Source organism: Excalfactoria chinensis, chromosome 6, assembly GCF_039878825.1.
Source record: "Excalfactoria chinensis isolate bCotChi1 chromosome 6, bCotChi1.hap2, whole genome shotgun sequence".
NCBI lineage: Eukaryota > Metazoa > Chordata > Aves > Galliformes > Phasianidae > Excalfactoria > Excalfactoria chinensis.
In genome coordinates this window covers 5,628,427-5,641,924 of record NC_092830.1, presented here as the reverse complement: position 1 = coordinate 5,641,924, position 13,498 = coordinate 5,628,427, and the positions used below count along the sequence as shown (strand labels likewise).

The 13,498-nt window shown below is 51.8% G+C and overlaps 1 protein-coding gene across 1 annotated transcript; it reads left to right on the top strand.

Annotated features, from left to right (window-relative positions):
* The first annotated feature begins 279 nt into the window (after positions 1 to 279).
* On the top strand, positions 280 to 8,417 carry SNCG (synuclein gamma). Its single transcript, XM_072340087.1, has 5 exons — positions 280 to 869; positions 3,057 to 3,098; positions 3,831 to 3,958; positions 7,666 to 7,740; positions 8,025 to 8,417. Exons 1-5 carry the CDS (start codon positions 749 to 751, stop codon positions 8,043 to 8,045), a joined length of 387 nt encoding a protein of 128 aa, XP_072196188.1. The 5' UTR covers positions 280 to 748; the 3' UTR covers positions 8,046 to 8,417.
* Positions 8,418 to 13,498: the final 5,081 nt, after the last annotated feature.

The window sequence follows — 13,498 nt, the reverse complement described above, 5'->3', positions numbered from 1 at the left end:
TGTCTCAGTTTAAAACTGTTATGACGGGGTGTGTAGCCAAGCCCAAACCATGATTTATACTCAGTGCCTGGGGGGACCACCTTCAGACACTTCAGACGTGGCTGATGGGCTTTCCAGCTCCCTGTCCAAGTGCTATCTGCTCCCCTTCTTCAGTCAGTACTTAGGAGAAACCACGTTCTTGTTACTGCTTAGTGTGGGATGCATTCTGGTTACAGCTAGACCCAGAGTGCTGTCCCTGTTGGGTTTATTACCAGCACTTCACATGCTTTCCTCCTCCCAGGGACCCTCAGGAGCCTGTGCTTGCTGCAGCCCTGGGCAGAGGTGCTTTCAGGAACTCAGCTCTTTGGATAAAACATCTCCTCTTCACTTGAGAGCATCCTTGAGCAAGAGCACCGCAGCTCCTTTTAAAAGCTTTATCTACCTGGAGGATTTCCAGAAAGTCTCTTACGTACCTCTGTCCTTTTCTCCCCCTCCCTCCTTAAATCTTACCAAGCAGATCCAAATCATTAATATTTCAGTACCAGCTGTTCGCAGGCATTGGCTACTCTGCAGTGCACTTAATCAATAAGAGCCGGAGAAGGCTGCAAGGTTTGTCACACCAGCTTTCTCCAGCAGAGGATCCAGAGCAGAGACAGAGCCTGGCAGAGGAGGCAAGATCTAGCGAGGGCAGGGTTGCTGACTGTGGGACCCCTCCTGAGGAGCCTTGCTGCTGCCCCACACCCAGCTGGTACCCAGGGCAGCCAGAAGGATGGATGTCTTTAAGAAAGGATTCTCCATCGCTAAAGAAGGTGTGGTGGCTGCTGCAGAAAAGACCAAGCAGGGAGTGACAGAGGCTGCAGAGAAGACTAAAGAAGGTGTGATGTATGTAGGTAAGAGAGAACTGTTTTCAGTTTGCTTTGAAAACGTGGCAGCATGGACTGCCACATAAATTCTCTCTGCAGAAGTCTGGTAACACTGTTGTGTGGCGGAGCTGAGGAGGTGGGAGGTCTGGGTGATGCCCCTGGCACAGAGCTGTGTAATCCTGGGGTGCTGCAGCCACCCCGTGTCTCAGTTTCCCGAGCTGGGAGCCAGCCTACTGTGGATACGGCAGCAGTGTGGAGCAGAGCAGCGGGTGTGGGACTGGCAGGTCTGTGCTGAGTGCTGGGTGCCTGCACAGTGCAGCTCGCCCTCTCCACACTGCCATCCCACTGCACCCAGGTTTGAGGTGTGTGCTGGCCGGCCCACCGTGTCAGGAGAGGGGCTGCAGGATGCGTCTTTTCCCACAAACACACCCTTTGATCCTGAGATCCTTCTCTGTTTCATTGCCTGCGTGCACATCACTCTCACTTCACTAGAGATACCCACATTCATTGTGCCCTGTGGGCAGTTCCTCATCTGCAGAGTCTTCTTTTCCCGGACCTGCTCACCCTGGTGCCAACAGCAGCACCTGGCACAGCTTTCCTGCCCTCCAGTTGTGTGGGGGGCAGGCAGTGGCAAAGTGGGTGAGCAGGCTCCTCCGTTACCGTACCCACAGATTGGCAATAGCTTTAAGTGTAGAGAGAGATTGAAATTGGAGATGAAATGAATACAAAATGTATCTGCAGCAGCTCTGGTTATGTCTTCATCCTGAATTTTTAAAGGCTCAGCTCGTGGCGTGCTGCAAATGAACACACGGAGCAGCTCACGTTTCAGTTTGAAGCTGACTCACAAGCAAAAGGCACACAGCATCCCTGTACGTAATTGAGGCAGCCGCAGGAGCCTGGAAATGGCTGTGTCTGAGTGCCAGCCTGTGGCGTTGCTCCTGCTCCCTGCTCTGAGTTATGTTAGCAAGGAAACTTCCAAGTGTGACCGCTGGCTTCCTCGCATCCCCTTTGGGCAGCGTTCCGCATCTCCATGCCCTGACCTGGTTCTCATTTTCTCCTGGCTGTGGGGCGAGATGCAAAGCCTGCTCAGAAGACTTGAGCTCCTCAGTGTGGTTTGGTTTTACAACTCAAACAGTGGAACGAGGACCAAGCAGAGGCAGAGATGAAGGTGGGGTTGGTACAGACCCGGCTGTGCCGTGCCGCACGCTCTGCGCTGTGTCTTTGAGGGACACGAGGAGCGGCGGCAGGCGCTGGGGGCGCTCGGACGGGCACCCCGCAGCCGCGGACCGGCGAGCGAGAGGCGGCGGAGCAGCGCGGACGGCTCTGACGGCTCTGACGCAGCGGACGCGGCTGCCGGGCGGGACCGGGCTGAGTCAGCGGGTGCGGCCGCGGGGCTGGACCCGATCCGGGCTGCTCGTGCCGCACGGTGGCTGCGGGGCGTTTCCTCTGCAGGGCGGCTCCGCGCCGCCGGCGGTGCCACCCCTCGCACCGGATCGCGGCCCCGGCGGCGGCTGAAATGAAAGGCTGTCGGTCGGTGCGTGGCAGCGCGGCTCTCGGCTCATTCCGGAGCTTGCCATCGTGCCACAAGCGAGACTAGCCCCGCTCTGCACGCACCGCACAGTCCGCCTTAAAGCAGCGCACGTGTCATGAGCGCCGTTAGTCGATGTACGGACAGCAGTAGCAGCCATAAAGTGAACATTGCAACCCTTCGGTCTGACGCAGTTTGGGAGGGTGGAGAGACACGCTAAGGCAGGACAGCTTTGTTCCAGCCTGGGCGCAACCCTGGCAGCCACCACCGCAGGGCAGCAACCGAGAATGACGCTCCACAGCGCACGGCGTGTGCCGGGCAGGCGGGGCAGCGCTGGAGCTGCTGTTATCAGCGGGTGCACCTGCCGGGCCGGTCGGGAAGGCGGTGGGAACGAGGTGTGGCCGTGGTTTTATACTTCACATGACGCCCAGAGAGGCTGTGGATGCCCTGTCCCTGGAGATATTCGAGGCCCGGTTGGATGGGGCTGCCTGGGCTGATATTAAAAGTGGAGTTTGGTGGCCCTGCTTGTGGCAAGGGGGGGTTGGACATTCACCATCCTTGAGGTCCCTTCCAACCTGGGCCATTCTGTGATTGCCTCTAGTCAACTTCTTATTCATTTGGGAAATAGAATTTGTTTATGCCTGAACACTGATGGTCTGCTTGTTCCTTCTTGTTCCCTCTCACAGGCACCAAAACCAAGGAAGGCGTAGTGCAGAGCGTGACCTCAGGTAAGCACATCGCCCCGAAGGAGGTGCAGATACCTGTCCTGTATTGCCACGGCCCCATTGCTTCTGCCAAACAGGGGGTCCCTGGGGAATACATGGATCTGTGTGATCTTCCATTCAGTGAACAGAGGAGCAGTGGTTTGGGTCCGACACTTGCAGCGCTCTTGGATGACAACAGGTCAAAAACAGCCAGCAGATGTTACCTGGCAGACACAGCTGGTTTACAGAGACATGTCTCCCAACATGCACACCTGCAGCTGCTGGGCCCAGCTGTGTCCTGGGGGACTCCTGCTGCTCACAGTCAGGGACCCTTCTGGGAGCTCCAGGCAGCAAGCCGTCAGCTCTGCTGTGCAAGGAGAGCAGCAGATACTCTGAGCAATTCTGTGACCAAATTACTCTTTTACCGGCTGCATTGCATCAAGCAGAACAAATGGAGGGTGCCCATGGAGTGGTGCACACAGCTGGCAGCACAAATACCTCATCTGTTTGACTGTCTCTTTATCTTACACTGAGTTTTTCAGTCTCCCATTGCACGTGAAGACTGAGTGGTGTAAGCATTTGCATTCCCCCGAGCAGCATTTCAGATGAGGTAAAGCCCTTACCTGCATGATCACACATAAGGACTTGAGCAGGGCTGATTTTCTCCCTTATCTCAGTGCCACCATCTTATTGTGCCTTGCTTTGGCAGCCTCTGACAGCAGTGAGCTGACTGACTTTCTGTTGTTGAAATCCCAGTTGCTGAGAAGACCAAGGAGCAGGCCAACGTGGTGGGAGAGGCAGTGGTAGCCAGCGTGAACACGGTGGCCAACAAGACAGTAGAAGGAGCAGAGACCATCGTGGCCACTACAGGAGTGGTAAAAAAGGTACGTTTGTGCCGTTGGTGGCCTACAGGATGGAGTTTGTCTTTGGATTATGCTTTAAATAAATGCAACTGTTTACAGTTAGTGGTTTTATGGCAGGGAGCTCTGAACTGGTTCAAGTGCAGAATTGAGGGCTGTGTGCCGGAGCAGGGCAGCTCCTCGGGGAAGGCCTGTCTGGCTGTTAGACAGGATGCTTCCCAAGGGATAATGAGCAGCAGCCACTTGCATGTGAGGCTGGCTGGGGGTCTGGTGTGGGCAGCTTCTTGCTGAGCCCGCTTGTTTTTACCCTGTTTTGAGGGCTGTGGTGAATAGTGCTGGTAACGAGGCAAGCCAGGTTAGTCACAGAACACCCAAACCCAGAATCAAAGCAAAGCAAGGCTGGCCAAAATGGTTTTAATTGTTCAGACAGTTGGCTGATGAATTTCCTGGCCTGAAAGTAAATCCATTGTGATGTGAAACAAAACTTGCACACACCGTGTAAAATGCTGAGTAAATAGCCCAGCAAAAGTGGTTCTGAGTGACACAAAACATCCCCCTGAAAGCACGCAGGAAGGGCTCACGCAGGAGAAGTGCTGAGCCCTGTAATCTCTGTTGTGCCAGGGAATGGTGGTGAGGCTGCTGGTGTGCATGCAGGGAATGATGAGCCTTGAGTACCTTTGTGTACTCAGGAGAGGCAAGGACTGGCTCACAGCATGAACCTGCTGCACTGATAGTGAGCTGCTGGTCTGGACAGGAAACTGAGGCTGGGCAGCAACAGAGCTCTGTTTGCTGATAGAAACGTGGCTAGGGGCTGCCCCTCACAGCACCAGGCTCTGTAGCATGTTTGAGAGACCTGCTGGAAAGAAGAAAAGGTCGCCTTTAGACAGTGTGTGAAGGGTCTGTCTATTTGGGAGGAGGTTTCTAAAGATGTAATAGTTAAAAGGTAGTACACTCTGCATGCTCCTTCTGATTTGCAAAGGAATGGGAACCATCAGTAGTGGGTTTTGTCCACGGCTCTGTGCCCATCTCAGTGCCTGCAGTGGGCAGTGAGGGATTCCAGTGAGACTGCCACCCATTGAGCATCCCCATCTCAGAGGAGGATTGATTCTTTTTTGTCTGCATGACACAGCACAAAATCTGCTGCATTGCAGGCACGGCGTGGCTGGGAACAAGCACGTGTACATACACACACACTGAACCTCCCTGGGGACTGGAGTGGGTTCCCCAGCAGTTCATGCTTCCCCGTGGTTGACCTTCCCAGCAATTCCCTCCCATTTCTGCGTGGCTCAGTTGTCAGCTCATCTCAGCACATCAGTTCTGACTGCTTTCTGTCTCACCCCACGGAGCATGTCAACAAGTATCAGTCACATGTGAGTGCTGGGCAGCCTCCCTGCACTGGGCCCAGCACGTGTGCTGTGTCAGTGCCGTGGCTTTCCTAACAGCTGCACATTCACAGTAGGAACAGCCTTCATTCTGCTTAAATGAAGACGGTTGCACCAAAGGAACAAAAAGCAGGAACTGTTGGGGCTGCTCTGCATGCAGTGTGTTCCCACCTGTGCATCCAGGGGCACGTGTGTGCAGAACAGGGCAGCCAGTGACAGCATTGAGGCCTTACACTGCAAGGACTCAGGGTGTGTGTTCCCTGGCTGACAGCTGTACTGGCCATCCTGCAGGATGACGCTCTACAGCAAGTAGGTGTTACCTATCTGTATAAGAAATGGACAGAGAAACACGACTCAGAACATGAAGAAAGGAACTGTGTTGAACTTTGGAAGTAGGAGAACCTGAGGGATTTAATTGTCTGTTGTTTTTTATCCTAGGCTGGATGTGGCTCTGGGCAGCCTGGTCTGGTGGTTGGTGACCCTGCCCGTGGCAGTGAGGTTGAAATGAGATGATCCTTGAGGTCCTTTTCAAACCCAGGCCATTCTATGGTTCTATGCAAGTGCTGTGGGCTTTTTAGACTTGTTTTAGCAGAGCAGATTAAGATGTGCAGAGCCACAGTCCAGTACATGATGTGCTCTATGTAAGGCTTCTTAGTGCTGCACAGCAGTTCTTATAAATTACAGGCCTTTATTTTCGAGTTTTCTATCAGTGATATTTGAACCATGTTTCATAGCCTCTGTGAAAGGTTATATACAAGAGTCTTCCATAGTGTATGTGCTTTGTATGAATACGTATACAAAATCTTGAACACTGTTCCTGAGATGGCTTTTTCTTTTTTTCCTGTAACTTCTCATTTCAGCCACTGTGTGTCTCCCTCCTCAAGCCAAAGGATTCAATATTCCCCCTTAAGAATAGAAGAAAGCGGCCCTTGGCAATATAAATGAATGGCTGTTTGGTTTTGTTGTTGTTGTTGTTGTTGTTTAAAGTAGTTTTGCCAAGGCAATCTATTTCTGAGGAGCAAAAGATCTGTCTGCTTGCCACTGAAGAGCAGCAGTGCTGACTAGTTGCTCTATGGTTGCATCGTGCCTTTCCCTTGGACCACTTAATCCCTTTTAATGAAAGGACGAATGCTGACAGGCACTGCCCTGCGTGGGCACCCATCAATTCCTGCTCCTCAATCACAGCACAGGCCTTTCCCTGGCACGTTCCCCCATCCCATCACCCAGACTCCATCCTGCTGGTGCCCACATGTGCCTGCTGTTCTGGGCTGGGAGGGAGCGCGTGAGAAAGCGGTGGGCAGAAGAGCTCCTCAGCACAGGCTGACACCTCTCCATCCTGTGATTGTGCTGGTTCCTGCTGCTGCTGCTGCTCAGGAAAGCTCTCACAGTAGCTTCCCTTTCTATAAATAGGGGTGAGTCACCGTTACCCTGCAGCAGTGCAGCCTTGGCAGCGCACAGCTGAACAGACACAACAAGCAGCACAAGCTCTGAGTGAGGGGGATGTGCCCACCCCACTCCTTTGGGCGCAGCCTCCTGAGCACAGATCAGCCTCCCTGTACTTACTCATTGACAGAAGGCAGTGAAGTGACCCAAGAAGCACTATTGTGTCCCCCAGCAGCCCTAGCTCCCACTGTGTGGGATTACTGGTATCCATAATTTGGGTGGTTTCATGTCATTGGAGCACCTGGGCTCCAAACTAAACAAGCCCAGTTCCCTCAGCCTTTCCTTGTAGAAGTGGTGCTCCAGCCCTCTCATCATAGTGGCCTCCTCTGGACCCGCTCCAAGAGTTCCACATCTTTCCTGTGCTGGGGACCCGAGGCCTGGATGCAGTACTGCAGATGGGGCCTCTCAAGGGCAGACTAGAGGGGAGCCAAGTCAGAGGATATGGCAGCAATTATCCCAGCCAATGATGCAATGCAAATGAAAGGCACATTTCCTAGGGAAGCGCCGCTGTGCTAGTCATGAGGAGCATCCCCAGTGCTTGGCTCACCCTGCAGATAGTCTGATTGGCACTCAGAAGGCAGCTGCTGGGGACAGTGCCTGAAGCTGCAATGGAAGAGGTTTTTGTGCTGCTTATATGCAGGCAATTTCATTTCCCTGTGGATCCATCTCCCCTAGGAGCCACACAGAGACAGCAGCCTGCAGCAGGATGCTCAGGGAGAGTCACAGTTGTGTTTGATCTCAGAGACACAAAAGAAAATGCCAGAAAAAAAAAGGACAAGATGGACCAGATGCTAAACATAGTGTTCTGTTCGCTCATGCAACGCTGCAGCTGCTTTGTGCGGCCTGCTCAGCCTGCCCCATGTGTGTGATGGCAGCTGAGGCCAATGTCTCCCTTGTGCCTTGCAGGAGGACCTGGCTCCGCAGCAGCCGGCGGCTGAGGGAGAGGCAGCTGCACCAGGGAGCACAGAAGGCGGCGGAGAGGTAAGGCTGTGCCGAGTCCTGCTCCCTGCTACCCCCATCTCCAGGCTGCATGTGGCTGTTCTGTTTCTGTGCAGTGGTGACTGTAGGTCTGCTGCATGTGATGCCCATCGGCGTTCCCGTTCTCATCAGTTTGGCAAAGCTCAGAGGTTCTCCGTGTTTTGCTGCTTCCTTTATCAGGGCCAGGAGATTGCCATGAGTGATGATGAGTTATTCTCCTAGTTTCGTTTATATACGTTTTCTTTGTCAAAATGTGTAACTGTTTTCCTGTCTTACTTCTCTGGCAGGGTGAAAATGAAGGCAATTAATCAACTTCTGTCTCAAAAGCTGGAATCCCAAGAGTGTACATGGAAATACTAGCTGACACTGCAGCAGGGACGGCCTGCGCTCAGCACTGTAGTCTTTCACTCGCCTCATTAACCAACCTTAATATACAATGTAAGTCGGCTCCTGGTTGTAAGGAGAGGGTGACACTGTATTGGGGGTCCCCCCTGAGTCCCCACGTCCTTAGTGGCTTCCTGACCCCCCCAGCTTTGCGTGTTCTGGTGCTCCGGTTTGTTTTAGTGGGCTCACTGATCCATGGCTCATGTCCAGCACACCACCACTGGCACTCGGGGTCTCTAGGTCTTGTGGAGTTTCTTTTTTTATTTTAGCTAATAAAAAGAAAAGTGTTTGAACAAGTTTTTTGTTCCGTCGGTTCTATTTGCGTGGTTTAGATGTTGGTCCTGCCAAGATGAGGAGCTTCTTCCCATGCAAACATGCCAGTAAAATACAGGCATCTCAAGACCGTGATGGCCTTAGGTTATGGCATCAGTGAGGGGAATAATGGAAACTTGTTATTTCTGAAGGCAGTGCTATGGATAGACCAGCTGTCTGTCTGTCTGTCAGGGCTGGAAAAATAGAGACTTTTGCTTCTGAAGTAAATAGAATATAAAGCTAAGTAAAGAGAAGCTATTCACTTGTTAAGAATGTCCTTGTGTTTAAGAGGTTGCATGTGAGGGGAAATTGGAAAAAAACTGAGCTTTTAGAAAGGAATGTGAAAGTCATATTGGGCTCAGCTGGCATTTGTTGTTTGCTGCACACACAGCAGAGCATGAAGGCCTTCTCCTGATGTCTTTGAGTACGTAATGACTGAAACATGATGGGCACCAACTGGTGGGATCTGATGCGTGTGGCTGCAGGTCCAGGCAGGTGGGCCTGGTGGCGTGTTTCAGAGCAGGACTCGTGGCTGAAGGAGGATTTTAAAATGCATCAACCTTTCTAGATCTAAAAGTGCTGGGTTTTAGTCACTGACAGGCAGAGCACCCCTGGGTTCAAGAGAAGCCAATGTGGAGCTTCGCTTTATGGTGGTGCAGCCAAATGTCCCGCTGGTCACGAGAGGAAGAAGAGCACACAGGAAAGCAGGTATGCATGCTGAGCCAGTGTGTGATTCAGGACAAGGGGAAAGCTGCTCCCCAAATGCCTGTTCTCTCATACAGGCTTTGCCCTCGCCCAAAGCAAACTAACACAGGTGAAAGTGAGGAGAGCAGAAGCACCGCTCTGCAGCAGTGAGCTCTGTGCTTGTGAGAGAAGCTCCCAGCACACCACTTGTGGACGCTGCAGCACTGCTTTTCCTGTAGGGAAGGAAATGATGCAACTGATATTTACATACCTGTAGCTCCAACTGTAATCCTGAAAGCATTGCTCAATTGCTGCACAAATACCTGAATGTGGGCAGCTTCCTGGGCACGCAGGGTTCAGCCCCTGCTGCTAGGTGCTCATGTGCCTCACACGAGGCTGTCACCAGTCTTACAATGGGAAGCTGTGGACGTGGTCAACCTGCATCGCCTCACCATGTCGATGTAGATGTCACCATCTAGAACAGCTTTAGTTTGATCTTTTATACGAGTAACACGTGACTTAGTGTAGCTCCATCTTTTTGTCAGCAAATAGTTCTATTACCAGAGGTAAAATCACATCACTGCGCTTACCTGGCTGCTGCAAACACAACCCCCAAACCCCAGTCCTAGTGAAAGTATAATGGAACAAAGAAAAACAAGCAAATAGAAACACTTCCCACTTAATTAACCCTGTTTGACTGTTTTCATGTGTAAAACATGAGCTCTCGCTGTGACCAAGGTCCTCTCACCTCTGCTGGGTGGCACAGGCAGGAAGGCTTGTGTTACTGTAGACTGGGCAGCCAGACAGAGAGCATCCAGGTAGGACAGGCTGCATCACCAGAGGGGAGTGTTGGTGGCAATGCTTTCCCACACCTCAGCTCTGGCCATACAGAGTAACTTCTAGAACAGTCCAAAATGTTGAAGAAACCTCTGTGATAGCACAGCTGGCACGATCCTGTGTCTGACTGCAGCCTCAGCAAACACAAGGGACTGATTGAGGCAAAAGTCCAAACTAACTTGTCACCTGTAAGCAATTCAACTCGACTTTGCAACACATGGAATGATGCAGCTCGGGTAAGGAAATGCATTCAGGAAGAGTTAATCCATAGGAATAAGAGGTATAGAAAGCTGTAGGTGTGCTCAGAGACTGGAGCAGTGGGCCAATACCATCAGAAATCAAGAGACTGGAGCACAAAGGCTGCAGTGCGCTGGCATTTAGCTTTCAAAATGCTTTGTAATACCCTGCCCCACCCCTGGGATTTCTTCTTCTGAGACAGCACAATTTAGAGACACAAGCAAAATGAGCAGTCCCACAGTACCTGCTGGTTGGGGCTGTCAGGTGAGGGATAGATCACCTCTGCAGTAGTTACAGGCCATTAACAGCATACAACAGTCTGATAGTGATAAGACAAGGGGGAATGGCTTTAAACTAAAAGAGGGGAGGTTTAGGTTAGATGTTAGGAAGAAATTCTTTACTCAGAGGGCAGGGAGGCACTGGCACTGCTGCTGTGCAGAGAAGCTGTGGGTGCCCCATCCCTGGAGGTGTTCAAGGCCAGGCTGAGTGGGGCAGCCTGAGCTGGTGAGTTGCAGCCCTGTCTATGGCAGAGGGGTTGGAGCTGGTTGGTCTTAAAGGTCCCCTCAAACATAAGCCATTCTGATTTACAAAAGCATGGACCGAGGGCCTGTGGTAGTGCTTTTGCCAAAAATTGGCCAAGAGACCCAGAATGTTCAGCTTCTTTTATCAGAGGTTTTGCAAAGCCAACAACAGAACTGTTTGGGGGGGGGAAAAAATCATCAAGGAACTGAGAAAGACTCGTGATGGGAATGCATAACTGGGACACTAGTGGCCCTGTCTGGGAGGAAGGGGGATCACTGCCTGAAGTAACAGAGGAGTGGTGCAGAAGTTGAAAGGCGTTCTGCACAGTGCCAGCCCGGGTGATGGCACAGAGGGGAGCGGTTGTGTTCAGGCTTGTTTTCTGCTGCTCGTGCTCACTTGGGTACTAATGAAGCACTGAGCTTACAAGAGCTGTCACTTCCCACCCCAGCTTACCCACGGTGTCTTGTTCTCATGCCCATTTCCCACCAAAAATCTTTATTCAGGAAGATCAATGCGGGTATGAGTGTGAACATCTGAACCAGGAGCTTTTGTGAACTGGAATGCAGTAATGAGGAGCTGGAGCCCCTCCGCTGGCAAAGCCCTGGCCCTGCTCTGCCTGAGCACAGTGGTTTATTGGTGCAAAGTTTCGTTGTCTGCAGGATTGGTGACAGAAAACACACATTTCAAAGGCTGGTAGGAACACGTGAAATGCCACTTCTATTCAAGCAGTGTTGTTAGGCAAGGAAAAGATTCTAAACAACATTGCTGTACCAATCAAATCAGTAATACAAAGTTATACTAGGAGAGAGGCCTTGCTGTTTTGACTTGTCTTTTCCCTTCCCCAAGGAAAGCTGCACCCCCCTGGCCCTCTCCCCCCCCAGGCCTGGCACAGCCTTCAGCAGTGCTGGCTTCTTGCAAGCCAGCAGGAGCTGACAACTGGGAAACTGTATAAAAACTCAGGTATTTAGGGCTTTCAACATCAGAGAGTATTGCACCTGACCAGAAAAGTGCATGGTGATTAAAGATGCTAAACCCCAAAGGAAGATGGGGTTGCAGCTGCCTCCAGGTGTGAGCCCACCACCATGCTCAGGGAAGGAGCAGGCAGCGGCCCAGGCAGGGTGAGTGCAGGGTGTGCTCGGGTGCTGCTGCTGCAGTACTTTTCCAGAGCTCTTTATGAAGAGTTCAGTGGTTTCTGATGAAGCAGAAACCTCCACCTGGGCACACCCTCTCTTTGGGAAGGGTAAAGACATCTGTTTAGATTTTCAGCTCTCATTCCTCAGGTTCAAACCCCACCCGTAGCACCAACCGTCCCCACAGCACCATCAGGACTCCTGGCACACGTATAAAGGCAGACAGGCCAGGACACCCCTGGCAGTGTGCTGAGCATCGCCGGGTGTTGGACTTCTTGTGGCAGAGACATCAGGAGCCACCATGTCAGGTAGAGGCTTCCAGGGGCTGAAGGAGCAGGCAGAAGGAGCGGCAAAAGATGCTGGTAAGGAGGATGAACATCACTGTCTGTTTGCAGGGGGTCAGTTGCTGCTTTCACCTACACAACCCTAAATCTGAAGCGATGCTGCTAGCTCCATCAGAGTTGATAAGACCTCCATTTCACCACCACCAGTACAGACTGGGCTATAAAGATCCCAGTGAAGAGATGGTGCCCTGCTGGTGAGCAGGTCACACTGAGGCAGGGCATGGCTTCTCTTTTCCTCTCTGTTCCTGGGGCTACATTTGGCCCCAGGTGCAGTTCCAGATCTCAGCTGGGCACAGGCAGCCCACACCAGCCCGCAGAGCTCTGCTGAGCACATTAGCCTTCTGCTCTCCCCATACAGATCCTAAACTGGGTGGGTTGGGGGCACTGGGGTGTTTCTTCATGGAAATAACCTTTTGTGTGTAGCATTGCCTTGCTCAATGTGTGGTTTTTTTTCATGCTTTGTGGAGTGTTTTAAGCTGCTCTGCTTCCAAGAGTTGGAGTTCTCCCTGTTTGCTGCTTGGCCTGAATACCAATGGCCTGCTGGCGATACCCATATTGATTGCAATGTACTGTCTGAGACAAAAAATACAAGCATGTTCCTGCTGTGTTCTTCATCAGTGACCACCAGATCTTGCAGGCTTTGCAAACCTGTGTGTATGTTTCTGCCATACCCTCATGTTGTAGGACCAAGTACTGTGCATTGGGAGCCAGCCTTGCTGTGCCAATATACTACAGCTTCTCCTTTAAATGAAACAAGTCACTGCATGCACAGCTCTTGATAGCACACTCTTTACAGAGTCTGTGTGCAGACCATTCCTTTAGCAGAGATAAGATGGCTGTCACTCCTCCAGCAGCCACCACCGGCTTATATTTTACACAGCATCTTTCTGTTTGTATGCTTTATTTTCTGCAGCTGATCCACTCTGGTGCCAGCTCCTGCTTCTCTGCATGCTCACTGAGATCTCTGTGAAGTCTCCCTTTTCCTGTCCTGTTCTTTTAAATGTGTTTTATTCCCACTTGAAAAAGGGCACTGTACCCAAGTAACCTGCGAGGACAGTGCATGTGAGACTAAATATCTCCAGGGCTAACAACCTCTAAGAATCCATGAAAGCAAGTGTAGGGCAAAGTAAGCAATGCACGCTCCAACTCACCGCTGATCTCTGCTGCTTCTTCTCCTTGTATTTTTACCTTCCTACCATCACTGACGTGCCCAGCTCCCAGGGAGTGCTGGTGCCATCCCACAGCAGCCCCCACATTCACCACGTTCCCATGAGTGAAACCCCACAGCCCGGGCTGCATCTCCAACGGGGA